The sequence below is a fragment of the Salvelinus fontinalis genome, unplaced genomic scaffold (genome assembly GCF_029448725.1).
Source record: "Salvelinus fontinalis isolate EN_2023a unplaced genomic scaffold, ASM2944872v1 scaffold_0070, whole genome shotgun sequence".
Taxonomy (NCBI): domain Eukaryota; kingdom Metazoa; phylum Chordata; class Actinopteri; order Salmoniformes; family Salmonidae; genus Salvelinus; species Salvelinus fontinalis.
Genome location: NW_026600279.1, coordinates 43459 through 67369, shown reverse-complemented (window position 1 = coordinate 67369; position 23911 = coordinate 43459). Strand labels below are relative to the sequence as shown.

General features: G+C 45.8%; 1 protein-coding gene across 1 annotated transcript in view; it reads right to left on the bottom strand.

The window, feature by feature from the left end:
* Positions 1-1772: 1772 nt before the first annotated feature.
* Positions 1773-23911, bottom strand: part of LOC129842841 (uncharacterized) — a 45426-nt gene continuing 23287 nt past the window's right edge. Inside the window, exons 10-14 of the mRNA XM_055911515.1 lie at positions 17644-17772; positions 13594-13763; positions 11723-11879; positions 9212-9300; positions 1773-6611 (exon numbers count right to left, since the gene is read on the bottom strand). Coding sequence (XP_055767490.1) covers positions 6597-6611; positions 9212-9300; positions 11723-11879; positions 13594-13763; positions 17644-17772 — 560 coding nt within the window. The 3' untranslated portion in view covers positions 1773-6596. The remainder of the gene's footprint in view (positions 6612-9211; positions 9301-11722; positions 11880-13593; positions 13764-17643; positions 17773-23911) is intronic.

Here is a 23911-nt window from a genome sequence, read left to right as displayed (position 1 = left end):
AGTAATTAAGTAAAAATACTTTAAAGTACTACTTAAGTCGTTTTTTGGGGTTATCTGTACTTTACTATGTATATTTTTGACAAATTTTACTCCGCTACATTCCTAAAGAAAATAATGCAATTTTTACTCCATACATTTTCTCTGACACCCAAAAGTACTCTTTACATTTCGAATGCTTAGCAGGACAGGAAAATGGTCCAATTCAAGTACTTATCAAGAAAACATCCCTGGTCATCCCTACTGTTGATAATTCGTTTTACTGGAGACAGGAGAACAAGAGGAGACATAGGACGAGGTGTATAATTTTATAATAAGGCAGATTTATTCAAGTGTAAAGATATTAGGCAAAGCGTGCGGCAATGCTCTTTCTGTCTGATTTGTATGAAATCGTCCGGAAAGAGGTAGTTTCAAAAGTTGTACAGTTTTATATAGACAACAAGCAAAGTAGGTTGATCTGCGAGTCTGGCCTTCCGATTGGTCGATCTGGGTCTTGGGTAGTCCTGAACAGGCCTGGTGTCCACGTTCCATTGGTTCCTGAGATAGTTCTTTGTCTTGAGCGCCAACCCTGAGTTGTGTGTGTCTGTGGTTATCATGGGGGAGGGGAATTATGTGTGTCTGTAGTTGGTGTCTTAATAAGTCCAGCATATGTCCAAGAGAAATGAGGAGTATGTGTATTTTGTATAAAAGATGACTTATGTATAAAAGATGACTTATGTTGAAATGTAGTTATTACTAGTTTCCAGTCTCTATTACAATTTCTTACACTACTGCCTCTGATCTGGCTGACTCACTAAACACAAATGCTTTGTTTGTAAACAATGTCAGTGTGTTTGGAGTGTGCCTCTGGTTATCCATAAAACAAAAGAAAATCATGCCGTCTGGTTTGCTTAATATAAAGAATGTGAAAGGATTGAAACTTTTACTTTTGATACTTAAATAAAATGTTGCAATAACATTTATACTGAACAAAACATTTGAAAGATTTTTACTGAGTTACAGTTCATAGAAGGAACTCACTCAATTGAAATAAATTCATTAGGCCCTAATCTATGGATTTCACATGACTGGAGAATAGCATCAGGTCCGGTAGATATTCCTGCAATCAACATGCCAATTGCACACTCCCTCAAAACTGCACATTTTTAGATTGGCCTTTTAATGCCCCCAGCACAAGGTGCACCTGTGTAATATCATGCTGTTTAATCAGCTTCTTGAAATGCCACAGCTGTCAGGTGGATAGATTATGTTGGGAAATGATACATGCTCACTAACAGCAATGTAAACAAATTTGTGCACATAATTTGAGAGAAAAGCTTTTTGTGCATATGGAACATTTTTGGGATATTTTATTTCAGTTCATGAAACATGGGACTAACACTTGTTGCGTTTATATTTTTGTTCAGTATACTTTTGATACTTAAGTATTTTTAAAACCAAATACGTTTAGACTTTTACTCAAGTAGTACTTTACTGTGTGGCTTTTACTTGAGTCATTTTCTATTAAGGTATCTTTACTTTTACTCAAGTATAAAATTGGGTACTTTTCCCCCCACTGCTAATAAGGCTAACAATAGTTATATCCCTTCATCATATTCATTTCCAGTCATCATAATGAAGACAACACAGATCCAACAGTCAAGAACATCCTTCACTGTATGGCTACCTTTCCACATCAAACAAACCTGAACTTGTCATGTAGGTATGAGGTTCCACTATCATCATTTCCATTCTCAGTCATGATCATAAGTAAAGACACAACACAGTCAAGATGCTACAGTCAAGAACATCCTTTTATTCAATCAAGGTGCTGCTCTGCTCAAACTGTGTTTTTCTTCTTATGGAAAAGAAACTGTAATTAACACATGCATTTCACCTATAGAGCTCTGGGGGTGTTTCTTATACACAAAGACATGGGATGCATTTAAAATGGCACCCTATTCCCTACACAGTGCACTACTTTTGAACAGGGCACTATGGGAATAGTGAAAAAATAGTGCACTATGTAGGGAATAGGGTGCCATTTCAGACAGAGCTACAGGCATGAGTGGGGCTCTTCTGCTCTGAGGGCGTAGGGTCGGGGGTCAAAGGGCGTACTGTCTAGACACCACTAAACAAAACAAATCTCAAAACGGAACAGGGTTTTTAGAGCCTGGCATTCAAACTGATATCTCTACGTTTCACTTGAGAGTATGCCTCAAGCCTGGATCATGCTGGCTCTATATGGTGGGTTGTGGTGTGTGTTTTGCCAATGGCTAATACTGCTGCTGGCTTCACTAGATAAAACCTCACAATAATAATACAAGAGTTTAGAGTATTTGATACATGACTAGGTGTGTGTGTGTGCTGGTAGTATTGCAAACCCCCTTTTCTCAGCCAGTAGTTATAAGGTGCTTGTAGCATTTCATTTACAGTCCAAGACTCTCTTATAGAGTTTCAATGATGGCATACCCTGATAGATAGGAACTATGGAAGCAAAAATCCAAATTAAGTCAAAAATAAAAATAAAGGCATAAAATAAAACAAAATAAATTAAAAAATTAAAAACTCTTAACTTGTCACAGCAGAACAGCAGCCCCCCCCCCCCCAACACCCCAAAAGGTACCCCTATAATTTCTCCTTTGCCCCAACATTATTGACCCCCTAAGACCTCCATAACTGCTAACACCCAGTCCTACCCTACACTGGGCAGGCACACCCCCAAAAGCCCATTGGTGTAATTTGTTCACTTACATTAGCTGTTTGAATGGAGAAGCTGAAGAGGATGGGTAATGGTATACAATGTGAAGAAGAGGCAATACAGACAAGAATAACGTGAGCTAACTGCATTCTGCTCAAGACAAAAAGTTTCGGCCATTTTTTTTTCAACAACCCCTTCCATCAACGGAAGGGAGGGAGGGGAAAGGAGGGAGAGAGAGGACACAGTTACAGACTACTCCAGTGTCTACGAGAGAACAGATAGACAGAGGAGAGGAGGAGACGGAGGGAAGAAGAAAAAAGCCAGAGAGCAAGGGGGAACGAGAACATTTTTTTTTTGCCTTTTCAGTATTTTTTTTCATCATTTATCAATAAAAAGTAAAGAACTAATTCACACCAGTTTCCTTTTGTACTATATATATACGGATTTTGAAAAGGGAAAGGATTTATGGGAAGGTTGATACAATGGAGGGGGATCATTTTTCAGAGGTGGAGGTCGGATGAAGTTACTCACTAAGCACTGATCTAAGGTCAGTTTTGCATATTCCCTCCTAATGGTTCAGGTCAGGATATGGGGTACAGTAAACTGATCCTAGATCTGCACTTAGGGGCACTTCCACCTCTACCGTGAATTATTTCGAATGAAAGGGGAGCGATCTGGATTACAAAATGGAGTCTGTGAACAAAAGGCACTTTTAAGGGACAACCTTTAACTGCTGGGAAACTACACTACAGCACAAGCACTAGTCAAGGTGAATTTACAGGGGAATGAGGGAGAGGGTGGAGAAGGAAGGGGTGGAGGGAAGCTCACTTTGCATAGGCCTACTGTATTTCTATCGTTACGTCATGGTTCTGACAGACTGGCTGGCTCCTCAAATGAAACAAATTCTAAGCTGTCATTTTCCTTTTTTTCCTTGCTCAGACTCGGAGAGAGGAGTATAATAATCTGGGAGAAATCAGAAGAAGTAGTTGTGGGCATTGTTAAGCCTACAGTACAGCTCTCGTCCTATCTAAAGGTTGAACCAAAATGCCTTTTGTTTCACAACCTACTAGAGGAATACAGGAAGGAACAGGAACCCCTCCCTCCACTCAATATTACAAACAGGAGAAGGAATAGAAATAGAGAAGAGGAATAATAAATGCGGTTTCCTAAAGGTAGTCATTATTTTGTTCATTATCATTCATTTTGTAATAGTTTGAATGTACTTTATAGTGTGTAAAAGTGCCGGTTTTTCATTTCACCGGTTTTTCATTTCATGTTCAAATTTCTTTTAAACGTTTTGTAAGAAATGTATCTTCCTTCAGCCCCTCCAAACATTTTTTTATAAACAAATGATTACACGTTAAACATTAAAAAAGAAACAATAAAGGAAAATAAAAACAAATACCCCCAACTTACAAAGACTAGGATATGGCTCTGTTAGTTTAGAGTCCAGGAGCACATCGGACTTGAAACAAATAGATTTTTTTTCTCTTTTCTTCTTAGCTTTCTTAAAAATCTCTAACAGACAAAACACAATGAATCTACCCAATGCATTGCACGTGGCTCAATCGACACATATTTTTCAATAATAATACTTTCCATCAAAAAACAAACACTTTTTTTCTTCAATTTTTCTATTGTCGATTTTGACATGTTTCATCTATTTTGCATCATGGACATTTTTGTTTAGTTTTTGAATGCTGCACTGTAGATTTGTGGAGGTTGGGTGGGTGCTCATTGAATTGTCATGGTAACAGTGAGGTGCTGTCCATCATGGAATTCTGCTAGCTCAAGAGTTCAGAAAATAACTAAACTGCCAACAAGCTCATTTTAGTCAAGTTTAAAAAGGAGCATATACCATAAATATATATGTATAAGATCTCTCTCTCTCTTTATAACATTTTGCGGTCTTCTACAAAGATTCTGTCCTATAGCCAATGGTTTCCATATAGGAAGAAACATCACCATTCTTTGTAGCTTTAGCATATATGTGAACAAAAACATCAACCTGAATTTGAACTAATTGCATGATAGGGGAGTACAGAGGCACTTCCATAGATTGTTATAGTTGTGATATATGATTTGAGTACATAGAGCTAATTTTACTATAAACTCAGAGTGCCTGGGCTGTCAGACAATTCTATCCCTGCACATGGAAGAAACCAACAGCTAGGCAGTCCAGTTATTTTGTGAGGTTTGGCTTTTTTTGTTTGAATTATTGTGTCATGAGAAAAAAAATATACAATAACAATTTAATAATCACATTTACGATAGAAAAAAACAAGGTATCTCAAATTAAAAATGACAAATGTCAAAATGAATGAAAAACCATTATCAAAGGCAGTTTGGAGAAACTCATATATAAAGGCTCACCTTTGTGTTTCGAATCAGGGTGACGGTGTTAGTAGTGTGCATTTTGATACGGTGGTGTGTCAGCGTGTGTTCCTCTGGGCGCTACTGTGAATGGACTGTGGTTACAGGGTGAAGCAAGGCAGAGGTTGTCGCATGTTCCTGTACTGGTGTTTGTGAGAGATTTCAGAGATGTCTGTTATTGCAAACAAAGATGATATTTTTTCTGCAAAATAAAAAGCGGATGAAAGAAGAAAATCTTAGGGAAGAAGGTCAAACATAAGCAAAAAAATCCAAGTGAGACAAAACCAAAACCAATCTAGCAAACAAAATGAAATGCAAGAAAACGGCTACAAACAAAAAGAAAGCTAGTTATTACATGATGATGTTGATCCTATGCATGTATTATGTTACTGTGAAGGACACACAGACAAAATTTTATTGTCAGTGAATAGTTGTGTCTGCCAGACGTGTGGGTTCTGGATACGATGATCTGTGTGTGTGTACGTACTTTGAGTCTGCGTGAGTGCGTGTATGTGTGAGTGCCAGGATGCCAGAGCCACAGCCCATTTCCCCCCCCCCACACACTGCCTTCAGCAACCTGCTGTATCGCTCTGTTTCCTCCCTTATTTGTTTCAGTAGTGCATAGGTGAGGGGACGAAAGAGCGCATAGTGTTGTATGACTGTCTGTCTGTCTGTCTGACTGTCTGTTATGTCTGTCTGTCTGTTTTGTGTTCGCTCTCGGCTCATGCTATTGGCTATCGCTCTTCACAAGAGGGTAAGCTAAAACCAGCCATCTAGTGCAGATGGTAACACACCATTGGATGGTGTCCTAGTGTTTGGCCAATCAGAACAAGGGAGGAGGGAGGGGATTCAGGGCTGAGCAAATCAAGCGGCAGTGAGGCCAGTCGGATGTGGTTGTGTGAGGCTGTGGGTGTTGCCGGGGCAACCCTGGACACCTGGTTGACAGATGAGAGAGGGAGCAGGGACATAAAGCACCGTCAGGAGGAGAGACTGAAGGATTACAGAATGGGTTCTTTTGGGTGGTGACAATGTTTATAGCTACAGCTCAAATTACCAAATTCTGCCAACTATGTTTTTTGTGGTCTTTGTTTTACACTGTTGTGTGTGGGTGGATCTCCCAGCCATTGCATGGAGTTTCATTGTGAAAATAAAATATAAAAACAACAATAAAACGAAATTGGTCAGTTAGTTGTCAGGTTGCATATTTTTGTTTGCTTTCTGACATGTTTTGTGTGTGACATTTCCTCATCTTTCTTCCTCCTCTTCTTCCTCGTTCTGTCGTTCGTTCTGAGTCTGTCCACTTCAACCGATCTCTTTTCAGCCTTCTGTATAGGGAGATGGTTGTTCCGGTTCAAATGTTCAAATGGTGGAAATGGGTATTCTTCTGGGGGGCTATTTTCTGTTTTTGTGTTGTTGGTTGGTGAGCAAAATACTTTAGTGTCAGCAGTTTGTTTGTAGTCAGTGTTGGTTTGTTTTGTGTGTTGTGTTGTTTTTCCATTCCCAATTTTCTCATGACACAATTCTAGCGGTTGATTCGGAGGCCTTGTCAGAGGAACCAAGACTGTAGAAGAGAAATAAAATACAGGAAACATCAGGTTCATCTTTGTCATTTGGTAACATCACTAAGTTCAACAGTTACACATTTATAAGTAAATAAATGGTTCAGGAAAATAATTGATTAAAAGTTTTTTGTCATGCAAAATATTAACTAGCCACTAGAGGGCCATCCTTCATAGCAACTTTTCCCTTTACTGAGCTGAGCCTCGATCAAACCCCAATGCCTAGGAACCTTAAGCTGATCATTCCTCACACAGTATGTAAGTAAGTCATTTCAAGACGACAGTTCGTAAAAGTACTACTTTCACGTTGTAGTATTTCAACCGTCAAAGTCTCCAATAAGTAATAAGTTTAGATGTAACATGATTCACAAGACATTCTTTACTGTTTCAAATGACACCATGAAGTCAGCTACGGTAGACCCTGCAGCTACTCCCAGGATCAGGTTTCACAGTTTGATAAGACTCACAGAGGGGCAGAGTTATAGGGCTGGCATTTGACTCTGGGAGCTGGGTTCCAATACTTTGGGGAAATTGTTTCTAGGCTGGATTGAGCTTGCCTGGCACAATTGAAAATATTTTAAATAGTATTTGAACCCAGGTCTGGTGAAGTGGCAGCTCTGCTCAGGCTCCAGACAACATTCCACAGGCCAGGCCAGAGTAGACCCAGGGAAAGGCAGCTAATCGCTGACGGCCCTATAGCTACGCTCTGCTCTCTATTCTGTTACATTCCTATAGGACCCCGGAGAGAAAGTTTCTCTTCCCCCTTTTCCCCTCTCTTTCCTTCCTCCTTTTCCCTTTCCCAGGATCCTTTGGGCTTCTAACTCCTCCTCTTTTCTCTCCCAACTTCCTCTCTCTTCTCTCTCTCCCCCAATGTAATCCCTGCCAGGACTGACCACTCCCCCTTCTCCTTAACCCCCTTCAAGGCTAAGTTAAACTGCCTATGACATCATGTCTGGTTGCCACGGGCAACCAGACAGTCAGGACGTGACTTCGCCTGTGGAGCACAGAGCTTGAACTAACACTCTTTCTCTTAACCCCCTCTATTTCTCTCCCTGCATGACTTGTGTTTAGCCACCAGAGAGCTCCTCAGACCAGTTATACACCGAGTGTAAAAAACATTAGGAACACCTACCCTAATACAGAGTTGCACCCCCCCAGTTCATGACACAAACCGTTGTGCCAGGCACCCAGTACCATACCCCGTTCAAAGACACTTCAATCTCTTGTCTTGCCCATTCACCCTCTGAATGGCACACATACACAATCCATGTGTCAAATGTTTCAAGGCTTGAACATCCTTCTTTAACCTGTCTCCTCCCCTTCATCTACACTGATTGAAGTGGTTTTAACAGGTGACATCAATAAGGGATCATAGCTTTCCCCTGGGTTCACCTGGTCAGTCTATGCCATGGAGAGAGCAGGTGTTCTTTATGTTTTGTATACTCGGTGTATGTCTCTGCTCTCAAACTACACTAGTAAGTCAGTTGAAGGTGTGTGAGTGTGTGTGTATGTGTGTGTGTGTGTGTGTGTGTGTGTGTGTGTGTGTGTGTGTGTGTGTGTGTGTGTGTGTGTGTGTGTGTGTGTGTGTGTGTGTGTGTGTGTGTGTATGGCAACTCCCTCTGTGCCAGGGTTACATCTGTGGATGAGGGAGTGTGTGGGGGAAGAAGGGAGGGTTGAAAGAGATAAGCGAGAGAGGGGAGGTAGAGGAAAGGAAGGGAGAAATAAGAAGACCCAGAGAGAAGACAGAGAGAGAGCGAGAATACCCAGAGAGAGAGAAGACACAGAGAGAGAGAGAGAGAGAGCGAGAAGACCCAGAGAGAGAGAGAAAAGACACACTGAGAGAAAAGACAGAGAGAGAGAAGACACAGAGAGAGAGAGAGAACAGAGAGAAGACCCAGAGAGAAGACAGAGAGAGCGAGAAGACCCAGAGAGAGAGAAAAGACACACAGAGAGAAAAGACAGAGAAGACACAGAGAGAAGACCCAGAGAGAGAGAGAGGACAGAGAGAGAGAGAGAAGACCCAGAGAGAAGACAGAGAGAGAGAAAGAAGACACAGATAGAGAGAGAGAAGACACAGAGAGAGAGAGAGGACAGAGAGAGAGAGAGAAGACAGAGAGAAAAGACACAGAAAGAGAGAAAAGACACAGAGAGAGAGAGAGAGAGAGAAGACACAGAGAGCAAGAGAACAGAATAGGAGGAATGCAGACTGTTTCCATGTGTGTCTGTGGGAGGGATAGCTGAGTGGTCTGCAGGCAGGTGCGGTTAGACCCTAATGAGAAAAGTAGTGTAGGTAATGGAGGACAACCCAACACACTGCAGCCCAGTGGCACAACACAGACAGCCAGGGAGACACCACAAGTGGACTGTACTCTGAGGATGGAGTCTGATACGCCAAAACCTCAGCCATCTACAGTATACATGTACACCCCTGAAGTTAATGTTGATGGTGTGCAGATTTCTGTGTGTCCTCCGGGTAAGACCACAAGTTTACTGTCGCAAAGACTGCAAACCAATACTGAAAACTAGTCATTTAAAAAAACATGTCTGATTGTTGTGTTTTGTCGTGTTTACAATTGTGGAAGCGGAGAGAGGTGGTAGCTACCTGAGACTGCTGGGGGATGTTCAGAAAGTTGTCCCGTGCTCCGATGCTGACAAACCTGTTGGGAGCTGTGGAGCCTGGCGTGGAGTATGCTACAGAGAGAGAGAGAGATACACACACCGTCACACACACACATGCACAGTCAAACACATTGTCACACACACATGCATGCGCACACACACATTCACACACATTCACACACACATATTCACACACACACACACAGACAGACATAGCCACACGCATACGCGCGCACTCACACACACACGCACACACACACAATTGTACAATATGTGCATGTTACTGTGTTATTACTGGATTCTGGGAAATGATGTTTAGAATAAGATAGAATTAATAAGACTATATTGATAATTGATCAGTCTTGATCATTGATAATACTTGCATATAAACTGTAGTCCCAAAGTCTCCTAGATAGACTGGGAAAAATGGAAGCCCTTTATGAGGGTCACACAGGGATAGATGGGAGCTCTTTATGAGGGTTAGTTACTGTGGGGAAGTGAAGTAAACTGGGCTGAGCCTCCTCCTGTTAGTCCCAGATACACCTTGCAGCCCAGGGCCCTGTGTCTGGATCTAGATCTATAGGGGGGAACCAATAGGAAATAAGCTCTATAGGGGGGAACCAATAGGAAATAAGCTCTATGGGGGGAACCAATAGGAAATAAGCTCTATGGGGGGGAACCAATAGGGAATAAGCTCTATGGGTGGAACCAATAGGAAATAACCATAATTTTTGTGCTGGCTAATGCTCCATTCTGTTGATAAGGAGCTCCTGTTACTCTGGTGAAGGTACTCAAGACCAGAGAAGGGGACCACATTTAGGGCAGTTGTTGTGCTTCCTGGACTCCAATGATAGGCAGCTGAATGACACTGCCATTCTGACCGAGTGAGGGGGGAGGTTGGAGGAGTTTGTAGGAATTCATGTGTGTGTGTGTGTGTGTGTGTGTGAGGGTGTGTGTGTGTGTGTGTGTGTGTGTGTGTGTGTGTGTGTGTGTGTGTGTGTGTGTGTGTGTGTGTGTGTGTGTGTGTGTGTGTGTGTGTGTGTGTGTGTGTGTGTGGTGAAAACTGGGAACAAAATGAATAAGTTAAATCAAGACAAGGAGGTGGAGGAGGGAGAGAAGAGGTGTAGATTTATTTATATAAAAGTATATTATATAAATAAAGTGATACAGATAGGCGATAAACGATAAAAGTGGGGTGGGAAAGTAGGAAGGACAGGACGACGAAAGAGACAAAGAAAAATAACAGGAAGTGACCAAAGCAGCTCCGTCCAGTGCCCCCTCTCTCTCGGTGTGCCTCTCCCTCGGCCCGACTCTCTCAACGCACCTCGCCCTGCCTGCCTAGAGGAACCAAGCCAGCCAACGGAGGTAAAGCACGCACATCCCCACGAGCGACACTCCTTTCTCCCCCCATTTCCCTAATTAGGCCTAGCGGTATATGTTTAATAATGATTGATATTTATTGTTTATGTATGTGATTTTCAAGTTGTTTTTATTTTGTTCTCAATTTTGTTTTATTGTTGTGAGTTTTAATGTGGAAGGAATCAAGGGAATTGTGGGTAAAGTGGGGCATCCTGGGTAAAGTGGGGCATCGTGATGTTTTATGGAGTCCACGCCAACTGCCCTAATTTTGTTCCCTTAACAAAGAAAAACAAGAATGAAAGGAAAAAAGAAAGGAAATAAATGAGTATATCAAATTAAGCAAAGAAAAACAAGAAATGAGAGAGGGGTCAATTTAGTCTTCTGTTGTCATAGACAGACCATGCATAGTCTGGGTTGATTAAAAGATAGCAGGTAGCCAGACACTAGGTCCTACTCTATAGGACAGAATACAGGGCACTGGTCCCCCCCTACTTCTACAAACACTTCAACAAGAAGAAGGGAGAAAACCTAGCTACACTGCCTCCTGTGGTGCTAGCAGGAAACACAGCGAGAGAGAGAGAGAGGAAAAGAGAGAAAGAAATAGGAAAGTTAGGTGGAAATAGAGAGAGAGAGAGAGAGGGAGATTGATAGGGATCTCTGGCATAGGCGTGGCAGTCTGCTCTACAGGAGTGGATAGAGTACTGCTCCAGGGAGGTGACAGGGAGGACTGCTCCAGGGAGGGGACAGGGAGGACTGCTCCAGGGAGGGGACAGGGAGGACTGCTCCAGTGAGGGGACAGGGAGGACTGCTCCAGGGAGAGGACAGTGAGGACTGCAGGGCGCTCAAATCAGAGGAGGCTGGTTGGAGGAAGGATGGAATCAACAGTGTTTTGGCTCTGTTCCATTAATCCATTCCTTTAACTCCTCCCACCAGCCTCCTCTGGTCAGGAGTGAGGAGGTGGTGACTGGGTTTGGGACTAACCAACTACCCTTGGTTGGGGAGTGGGGTTTCTCTACCTAGAGTTAACCTACATGTACTCATTTTAATTTAGGATTTGATATCTCTAGATATTTCAGGGGGTCTGAGGGGCGAAGTGGTTGGTGGTGGGGGCGAGAGCGGGGGGGGGGTCACTTACACGGAGATGCGGGCGAGCTGAGTCCGCCGCCGTCGGGGGGTGTGTTGATTGGTTTAGAATCGGGCATGGGGAGGGGCACGGGGCGCGCCACTGGGGGCGGCGGGGGCAGCAGGAAGGAGCCTGGCATTTTGCTCTGGCTGTGACCACCTCCGTTAGGCTGCAGAGACGGCAGACACCACACAGGACAGGGTGAGCACTCAGCACACACACCACACAGGACAGGGTGAGCACTCAGCACACACACCACACAGGACAGGGTGAGCACTCAGCACACACACCACCCAGGACAGGGTGAGCACTCAGCACACACACCACCCAGGACAGGGTGAGCACTCAGCACACACACCACCCAGGACAGGGTGAGCGCTCAGCACACACACCACCCAGGACAGGGTGAGCGCTCAGCACACACACCACCCAGGACAGGGTGAGCACTCAGCACACACACCACCCAGGACAGGGTGAGCACTCAGCACACACACCACCCAGGACAGGGTGAGCGCTCAGCACACACACCACCCAGGACAGGGTGAGCGCTCAGCACACACACCACCCAGGACAGGGTGAGCGCTCAGCACACACACCACCCAGGACAGGGTGAGCGCTCAGCACACACACCACCCAGGACAGGGTGAGCGCTCAGCACACACACCACCCAGGACAGGGTGAGCACTCAGCACACACACCACCCAGGACAGGGTGAGCTCTCAGCACACACACCACCCAGGACAGGGTGAGCACTCAGCACACACACCACCCAGGACAGGGTGAGCGCTCAGCACACACACCACCCAGAACAGGTTGAGCGCTCAGCACACACACCACCCAGGACAGGGTGAGCACTCAGCACACACACCACCCAGGACAGGGTGAGCTCTCAGCACACACACCACCCAGGACAGGGTGAGCACTCAGCACACACACCACCCAGGACAGGGTGAGCACTCAGCACACACACCACCCAGGACAGGGTGAGCACTCAGCACACACACCACCCAGGACAGGGTGAGCACTCAGCACACACACCACCCAGGACAGGGTGAGCACTCAGCACACACACCACCCAGGACAGGGTGAGCACTCAGCACACACACCACCCAGGACAGGGTGAGCACTCAGCACACACACCACCCAGGACAGGGTGAGCACTCAGCACACACACCACCCAGGACAGGGTGAGCACTCAGCACACACACCACCCAGGACAGGGTGAGCACTCAGCACACACACCACCCAGGACAGGGTGAGCACTCAGCACACACACCACCCAGGACAGGGTGAGCACTCAGCACACACACCACCCAGGACAGGGTGAGCACTCAGCACACACACCACCCAGGACAGGGTGAGCACTCAGCACACACACCACCCAGGACAGGGTGAGCACTCAGCACACACACCACCCAGGACAGGGTGAGCACTCAGCACACACACCACCCAGGACAGGGACACACACACATACGGCTGATGGAAGCACCAGCTAGCCACCAGTCAGTCTCACACAAACACACAGAAACCATGACGACAATGGAAATAAATACTGGAGGACACTAAAGCAGGAAGACAGACAGAATGTGGGAGTTAGACTGGGACATACAGAACTTAAAAAGGGAGGGAAAAATATACATCTGGGATCTGAGATTGTGGACAATAAGAAGGGTTTGTGTCCTGGTCTAGTGGTAGAATCCCAGCAGAGCAGCAAAATAAAATGGCTGAATATTCCACCGTTTTTCTATAGGGGGGCAATCCAGTACAACGGATTGTGTGGAAGTGCAAGGGTCTTAGTCCGTTTGTGTGAAGTGAAACCCTAACAGTCTGTGTGTGTCCCATGTCCCCTCCACCCCGTCCTCCAACCCTCCCTGACCTCTCACCTGTCCCCCGGACTGCCCCGAGCCGTCGGCGCAGACGAACTGGACAAACTCCTTGAGCGGGTCCTGGTGGTGGTGGTAGCGGATGGTGGGGTGAGTGAAGTAGGGACTGGACTGCTGGATGATGGAGGAGGAGGGGAAGTGGAGAGCTGACGCTGAGGCACGGGGACTCCCTGAGAGAGAGGGGGAGGAGAGGGGGAAGAGTGAGAGCGTGAGAAGGGACAGAGGGAGAGGTAGGCAGAGGGAGGAGAGTTAGTTGGGTCCATGTAATCCCACTCCAGACACAATTCATATAACACATTTAGAAAAGACAAGAAACACAAAAGTGACACAAACTAGACTGAATAGACTAACTGATGTAATCCAACACATTAGACTGAATAGACTAACTGATGTAATCCAACACATTAGACTGAATAAAGTAACTGATGTAATCCAACACATTAGACTGAATAGAGTAACTGATGTAATCCAACACATTAGACTGAATAGAGTAACTGATGTAATCCAACACATTAGACTGAATAGAGTAACTGATGTAATCCAACACACTAGACTGAATAGAGTAACTGATGTAATCCAACACATTAGACTGAATAGAGTAACTGATGTAATCCAACACATTAGACTGAATAGAGTAACTGATGTAATCCAACACATTAGACTGAATAGAGTAACTGATGTAATCCAACACATTAGACTGAATAGAGTAACTGATGTAATCCAACACACTAGACTGAATAGAGTAACTGATGTAATCCAACACACTAGACTGAATAGAGTAACTGATGTAATCCAACACATTAGACTGAATAGAGTAACTGATGTAATCCAACACATTAGACTGAATAGAGTAACTGATGTAATCCAACACATTAGACTGAATAGAGTAACTGATGTAATCCAACACATTAGACTGAATCCCTATTTACTGGTTTGAATAAATCTGTTAATTCATCTGATGCCAGATTGGTTTCAGTGTGGTCATTACAGAGTGTTAGAGAGTGGACGTCACATTATTTTCTCCAGGGGTTTACTATAGATGTAAATGCATGTGATTTATTAGTGTGTTTATCAGTGTGGTGATTAGAGAGAGTTAGAGTGTGGACGTCACATTATTTCCCCCTGTGGTTTGTACTACAGGGAGTCTAATGCTACTTGTGTATCTAAATGAACAGAATCATCCAAGGCTGCAACATCTGGTCCTGTTCATACAAAACATCTCTTCTGTATTCTCTGTCTATCTACAGTAAGCACAGCTTGAACACACACACACACACAAATGCAGACATGTATTACACACACACACACATGCATATGCACACACACACTGAAGCGTGACAGTCAGACACACACACACACACACACACACACACACACACACACACACACACACACACACACACACACACACACACACACACACACACACACACACACACACACACACACACACACACACACACACACACACACACACTGTCCTGTTGGTAATGCTTGTTGTGAATGTGTAATCAATCATAGCCTATCATTGCTGTGTGGTTCGGCCCAGTAGTATGAAGCCTGGGAGAGTTAAATCCCACCGCTAAATCCCTTATAGACATTAGTCATTGTGTGTGTGTGTGTGTGACAGTGTCTTCTGAGATTCTGTGGCCTTGGCGATTTGGCACTGGAAACAGGCAAGCTGGTTGGTAGACTGCAAGGGGACTTGCATCTGTGAATGTGTCTGTCTGTCACCCTCTACCTCTCCAGTGTATGGAGGTAGGGGGGGGGGTGTGTGTGTGTGTGTGTGTGTGTGTGTGTGTGTGTGTGTGTGTGTGCGTGCGCGTGCACGTGCGTGTGTGTGTGTGTGTGAGAAAGTGGGCTCACTAGACCAGACTGACTACCAGAATAAACAGACAACAGTCACACCTGGCATCCACTCCCTGCCAACAGGAAATAAACTAACCCAGACAACGTCTATGCCTATAGCTCCATCCCAGCTACTGATGTCAAGCCTCTCCCTCACTCCTTTCCCTCAGTCTATCCCTCTCCCCCTTTCTCCCTCACCCCTTCTTCAGTCTCTCTCTATCCCTCTCTCGCCCTTTCTCGCCCTCACTCTTTATCCCTCTCTCCCTCCCTTTCATTGGTCTCTTTATAGCAGCGTGGCCTCTGAGGGACTTTCTATTTGGACGGCGGCCATCTTAACAACCCCCCTCCTTTTCCCCTCCTCCTATGGAGCCTAAACACGGTCTCAGTCTCACACTACAACTCTATTACAGACTAACCTCTTAGCAGTTTGTGGACACATTCTAATTGGGAGAAGGGGTCAGCTATGAATCAGATATACCTGAAGCTGGTCTGACACATCTTCACGTAACAGGAAGTCAATAGAATAATAGAATGTACAGCTCTTCTAGCACTTGGACAAGCTCTATATACTTAAACCAATCCATCCCTGTTGTTATACTAGGAAATGAAAATGAATAGTATAACATAATCTATATCAAATGTATACCAATCTAAATGTACAATTCTTAAGCTATTCTAGTGAAACGTGAAGGGGAGAGCTGTAAGAGTCCAAATGACCTTTACATGATAGGGCTGATTTGGCTGCGGACCAGGCCAATCCTCAGAGAAGAGAGAGAGAAGAGAGCGGGATGGAGGAAAAGAGAGAGACAGAAAGAGGGAGTGGGGGGATGTATTTATTCCTTTGGAAAGTGAAACTCAACAGGGACTACCGTAGCTGGCAGGCTCGTATCTCAGAGGCAGAAGAGGAATTCTCAGACCGGAGGCCTGGAGACCATTTTGTTATCCTCACAACGTTCTTCTATAAGGCGAGGGGGCGGGCCGTTTGAAACAACTAGTGTGTGTGTGTGTGTGTGTGTGTGTGTGTGTGTGTATGTGCGTGTGTACGCCCTTTACACTTGTGTGTGTTTGCCCTGTTTGAAACAGAACTGGCTCGATCACATGGGCATGGAATGACTGTGGCATGAAGACACACAAAATAAATAAAGCAAGAGAGAGAGTGAGACAGAGTGTGGAAAACAGTGATGAGAGAGAGAGAGATAGAGCTGAACTGTTGCAGGCCATGATAATAAATGTCAAGAGCTCTCTGGATCTTATCGCTAGTTCTCAGATCAAAGTGGGTTCAATTCTACTACTGCTGCTAGGTTGTCTTGGTGAAAGTGGTCTCTGCAATTGGGGTCAATAAGATTCTCTCCCATCTCTCTCTCTTTCTTTCTCAGTGACTATAGTATTAGGGGTGGGGTCTAGAGATCTGTATATCTATAAGGGGGTGGGGTCTGGAGATCTGTATATCTATAAGGGGGTGGGGTCTAAATATCTGTATATCTATAAGGGGGTGGGGTCTGGAGATCTGTATATCTATAAGGGGGTGGGGTCTAAATATCTGTATATCTATAAGGGGGTGGGGTCTGGAGATCTGTGTATCTATAAGGGGGTGGGGTCTAAATATCTGTATATCTATAAGGGGTGGGGTCTGGAGATCTGTATATCTATAAGGGGGTGGGGTCTGGAGATCTGTATATCTATAAGGGGGTGGGGTCTGGAGATCTGTATATCTATAAAGGGGTGGGGTCTAAATATCTGTATATCTATAAGGGGGTGGGGTCTAAATATCTGTATATCTATAAGGGGGTGGGGTCTGGAGATCTGTATATCCATAAGGGGGTGGGGTCTAGAGATCTGTATATCTATAAGGGGGCGGGGTCTAAATATCTGTATATCTATAAGGGGGTGGGGTCTGGAGATCTGTATATCTATAAGGGGGTGGGGTCTAGAGATCTGTATATCTATAAAGGGGTGGGGTCTGGAGATCTATATATCTATAAGGGGGTGGGGTCTGGAGATCTGTATACCTATAAGGGGGTGGGGTCTAGAGAGCTGTATATCTATAAGGGGGTGGGGTCTAGAGATCTGTATATCTATAAGGGGGTGGGGTCTAGAGATCTGTATATCTATAAGGGGGCTCTCTCTCTCTCTCTCTCTCTCCCTCCCTCTCTTTCTCTATAAGGGTGGTGAGGGACTTTAGGGGTTGGGTCTGGGGCTCACCTGGTCTCACTCCTGCCAGCACGGGCAGCGGGTGGTGTGTGAACGTCATGCGGGGGGACCTCGTCTGGGGCGACAGGGCGTTGAAATCAAACTTCCCCGGCTTCTTAAGAGAACCAGGCGAGGACAGTCCTGGCAACAACAAATAAATGGGATCAATATAAAAAATAATATGAAAATGTGGGAGAAGAGGAGTTGGGTTTAATGTACAATGTTTTGGACTGGCTGCTACACTTAAATCAAAACATGTAAAAGGGAATTCATGATTAGAAAATTGTTATTCTTTGATTGATTGGTTTTAAAGCACTTTGATTGGCTGATGACAGTGCATTGTTTTGAGTCCTGTTGGATATTGGCCGTTCTCCTAACCAATCCCAGGCTGGCGGGCTCAGGACTTGCAGAATTCTCAGTATAAACAGTGCCCTCAAAAAATATAATGGGAGGGTTGAAGTTGTGGCTTCGGGGTGGTCAGGGTGGGGGAAGGTTTGATGTAGGGTTGAATCAAGGCAGTAATTAAATCTACAAGCATTTTTAAATCTATATCCATTGTAAGATTGGCTGAATATTATCCTCTTTCCAAAGCTCCACAGCCTACCATGAGCTGTATGAAGCTCCATTCAAAATAGAAACACTGTATATAAACTACAGTATAGAGCCTGCAGCTGCTCAGTGAGAAAGACAAGCAGACGGAATGGAGAGAGGGAGGGATGAAGGGAGGGAGGGAGGGAGGCGAGAAAAGCGTGGGAGAATGTGAGTGAAGGAAGGAGAGAGTGAGTGATGACAGAGTGGAACCTGTGAAAATGTAGCAGTATTTTTCGTTTTGTTTCTTTTCCTTTCTAGGAATGTCTGAGATGGACATGTCATAAGATGGTTAAACATGGTTCATTATCTTCATCTCACACTCACTCACATACACACACACGACAACCCTCACACACTCACCGATTACCAAAAATACTCACACACTCACCGATTACCACAAACACTCACTGATTACCACAAACACTCACACACTCACCGATTACCACACGCACTCAAACACTCACCGATTACCACAAACACTCACTGATTACCACACACACTCACACACTCACCGATTACCACACGCACTCAAACACTCACCGATTACCACAAACACTCACTGATTACCACACACACTCACACACTCACCGATTACCACAAACACTCACTGATTAACACACACACTCACACACTCACCGATTACCACACGCACTCAAACACTCACCGATTACCACAAACACTCACTGATTACCACACACACTCACACACTCACCGATTACCACAAACACTCACTGATTACCACACACACTCACACACTCACCGATTACCACACGCACTCAAACACTCACCGATTACCACAAACACTCACTGATTACCACACACACTCACCGATTACCACACGCACTCAAACACTCACCGATTACCACAAACACTCACTGATTACCACACACACTCACACACTCACCGATTACCACACGCACTCAAACACTCACCGATTACCACAAACACTCACTGATTACCACACACACTCACACACTCACCGATTACCACAAACACTCACTGATTAACACACACACTCACACACTCACCGATTACCACACGCACTCAAACACTCACCGATTACCACAAACACTCACTGATTACCACACACACTCACACACTCACCGATTACCACAAACACTCACTGATTACCACACACACTCACACACTCACCGATTACCACACGCACTCAAACACTCACCGATTACCACAAACACTCACTGATTACCACACACACTCACCGATTACCACACGCACTCAAACACTCACCGATTACCACAAACACTCACTGATTACCACAAACACTCACACACTCACCGATTACCACACGCACTCAAACACTCAGCGATTACCACAAACACTCACTGATTACCACACACACTCACACACTCACCGATTACCACACGCACTCAAACACTCACCGATTACCACAAACACTCACTGATTACCACACACACTCACCGATTACCACACGCACTCAAACACTCACCGATTACCACAAACACTCACTGATTACCACAAACACTCACACACTCACCGATTACCACACGCACTCAAACACTCAGCGATTACCACAAACACTCACTGATTACCACACACACTCACACACTCACCGATTACCACAAACACTCACTGATTACCACAAACACTCACACACTCACCGATTACCACACGCACTCAAACACTCACCGATTACCACAAACACTCACTGATTACCACACACACTCACACACTCACCGATTACCACAAACACTCACTGATTACCACAAACACTCACTGATTACCACAAACACTCACTGATTACCACAAACACTCACTGATTACCACAAACACTAACACATTCACTGATTACCACAAACACTCACACACTCACCGATTACCACACGCACTCAAACACTCAGCGATTACCACACACACTCACACATTCACCGATTACCACAAACACTCACAGATTACCACAAACACTCACCGATTACCACAAACACTCACCGATTACCACAAACACTCACCGATTACCACAAACACTCACCGATTACCACAAACTCACATTCACTTTAACATTCAGACCCAGGACCTTTTCATACTATTTTTTGTCATTTTCATATTAATCCTAACAGACAATATTTGTTTCCAAACTTTGTGGTCTATTTCTGTGGTCCTGACATTAAAATCCCATTCAACCACAATTCTTCCGGTTCCAGCTGGGTATGTGTGAAAGTCTATGGAGAAAGATTGCAGTGTGGGGGCGTGTAAACAAAACAGTGTGAAAGAGTTTGCAGCAGGTGGGAGGGAGGGAGTGACTAATATGTGTGAATTTATGTCTTTAACAGACATATTTCATTTTTAGTTAACCAGGGCTAGGATCTAGTGGGTATAGTGTGTGTGTAAGTTTCATTTATAACCAAGGCTAGGAGGCTAGGGGGATAGGATGTTTGGGGGATAGGAGGCTAGGGGGATAGGAGGCTTGGGGGATAGGAGGCTTGGGGGATAGGATGTTTGGGGGATAGGAGGCTAGGGGGATAGGAGGCTAGGGGGATAGGAGGCTAGGGGGATAGGAGGCTTGGGGGCTAGGAGGCTAGGGGGATATGAGGTTTGGGGGCTAGGAGGCTAGGGGGAAAGGAGGCTTGGGGGATAGGAGGCTAGGGGATAGGAGGCTTGGGGGCTAGGAGGATAGGAGGCTTGGGGGCTAGGAGGCTAGGGGGATAGGAGGCTTGGGGGATAGGAGGCTAGGGGGATAGGAGGCTTGGGGGCTATGATGCTAGGGGGCTAGGAGGCTTGGGGGATAGGAGGCTATGGGAATAGGAGTCTTGGGGGCTAGGAGGCTAGGGGGATAGGAGGCTTGGGGGCTAGGAGGCTAGGGGGACAGGAGGCTTGGGGGATAGGAGGCTTGGGGGCTAGGAGGTTATGTGGCTAGGAGGCTTGGGGGCTAGGATGCTAAGGGGATAGGATGCTTGGGGGCTAGGAGGCTTGGGGGCTAGGAGGCTAGGGGGATAGGAGGCTTGGGGGCTAGGAGGCTAGGGGGATAGGATGCTTGGGGGCTAGGATGCTTGGGGGCTAGGAGGTTATGTGGCTAGGAGGCTTGGGGGCTAGGATGCTTGGGGGCTAGGATGCTTGGGGGCTAGGAGGTTATGTGGCTAGGAGGCTTGGGGGCTAGGAGGCTAGGGGGATAGGAGGCTTGGGGGCTAGGATGCTTGGGGGCTAGGAGGTTATGTGGTTAGGAGGCAAGGGGGCTAGAGGGCTAGAGCGGGTGTATTGTGGCTGTCAGACTAATATGACGTCTGACACCAGCGGTTACTGTGATGTCTGACACCAGAGGTTACTGTGACGTCTGACACCAGAGGTTACTGTGACTTCTGACACCAGAGGTTACTGTGAAGTCTGACACCAGCGGTTACTGTGACGTCTGACACCAGAGGTTACTGTGATGTCTGACACCAGCGGTTACTGTGATGTCTGACACCAGCGGTTACTGTGCTGTCTGACACCAGAGGTTACTGTGATGTCTGACACCAGCGGTTACTGTGACGTCTGACACCAGTGGTTACTGTGACGTCTGACAACAGCGGTTACTGTGACGTCTGACACCAGAGGCTACTGTGACGTCTGACACCGGCGGTTACTGTGACGTCTGACACCAGCGGTTACTGTGACGTCTGACACCAGCGGTTACTGTGACGTCTGACACCAGCGGTTACTGTGACGTCTGACACCAGAGGTTACTGTGATGTCTGACACCAGCGGTTACTGTGTAGTCTGACACCAGCGATTACAGTGACGTCTGACACCAGCGGTTACTGTTACGTCTGACACCAGCGGTTACTGTGACGTCTGACACCAGAGGTTACTGTGATGTCTGACACCAGCGGTTACTGTGACGTCTGACACCAGAGGTTACTGTGACGTCTGACACCAGTGGTTACTGTGACGTCTGACACCAGAGGTTACTGTGAAGTCTGACACCAGCGGTTACTGTGATGTCTGACACCAGCGGTTACTGTGACGTCTGACACCAGCGGTTACTGTGATCGGCTATGAAAAGCCAACTGACATTTACTCCTGAGGTGCTGACTTGTTGCACCCTCGACAACTATTGTGATTATTATTATTTGACCATGCTGGTAATTTATGAACATTTGAACATCTTGGACATGTTCTGTTATAATCTCCACCCAGCACAGCCAGAACAGGACTGGCCACCCCTCTTAGCCTGGTTCCGCTCTAGGTTTCTTCCTAGGTTTTGGCCTTTCTAGGGAGTTTTTCCTAGCCACCTTGCTTCTACACCTGCATTGCTTGCTGTTTGGGGTTTTAGGCTGGGTTTCTGTACAGCACTTTGAGATATCAGCTGATGTAAGAAGGGCTATATAAATACATTTGATTTGATTTGACACCAGCGGTTACTGTGACGAGGTATGGTAGTAGTTGCCAGGCGCGCCGATTTGAGTGTGTCTAAAACTGAAACGCTGCTGGGTTTTTCACTCTCAACAGTTTAATGTGTGTATCAATGGTCCACCACCCACAGGACATCCAGCCAACTTGACTCAACTGAGGGAAGCATTGGAGTCAACATGGGCCAGCATCCTTGTGGAAAGGTTCCGGCCCCAGTGAATTGAGACTGAGGGTAAAGGTGGTGGTGGGGGTGCAACTCAATATTAGGAAGGTGTTCTTAATGTTTTGTACAATCAGTGTATGCACCACTATATACGAGCACAGAGGGACAAACTGACAGAGGATTTCATCCAGTGGCTTCCCCAACTATAACAGAGACGAGACCCATGTTATGTATCTACTCTGGCTGTGTGTGTGTGTGTGTGTGTGTGTGTGTGTGTGTGTGTGTGTGTGTGTGTGTGTGTGTGTGTGTGTGTGTGTGTCTCACTACACTGTCCTCTCTCCTCCTGGCAGACCACAGCAGTGGACTGGCAACCAATCAAGTGCTCCTGTTGACCCCTCTGCCTCTCTACACTAACAGGCCTGCCACCAGATGTGCCTTCAAAACACAGTCTCTTGCTCGCACAAACACACGAGCACGTATGTACCCACACGCTCATACACACGCTCATACGCACGTACGCGCACACATGCGCACACACACACACACGCTCACGCACACGCATTGGCTTAAAGCAGTAAAAGGGAAACCAGAAGGAATTCCCTTGTCCAGACTAAACAGACGCTGCGTCCCAAATGGCACCCTATTCCCTATATAGTGTTTTGTCAAAAGTAGCGCACTGTATCGGGAATAGGGTGCTATTTGGGACGCACCCTGTAGTGTAGAAGACCATCAAAGGCTCTAACTAACTCATATTAGAAGCAGCAGAGGCCCCTTGCAAATGTCTAGTGGTCTTAAACATTTCAGAATCATTTGGAACTCATTTGAAATCATGGTTATTTCTAACCCCCAGTGCCCCGAGACACACACACACTTCACTCTCCCTCCAGCCCCTGTGGAGCAGATGTCGCCAGCAGCCTTGCTACTCCCAAGGCCACACACACACACACACACACACACACACACACACACACACACACACACACACACACACACACACACACACACACACACACACACACACACACACACACACACACACACACACACACACACACACGAATTCCTACAAACTCCTCCAACCTCCCCCCTCACTCGGTCAGAATGGCAGTGTGTGTGTGTGTGTGTGTGTGTGTGTGTGTGTGTGTGTGTGTGTGTGTGTGT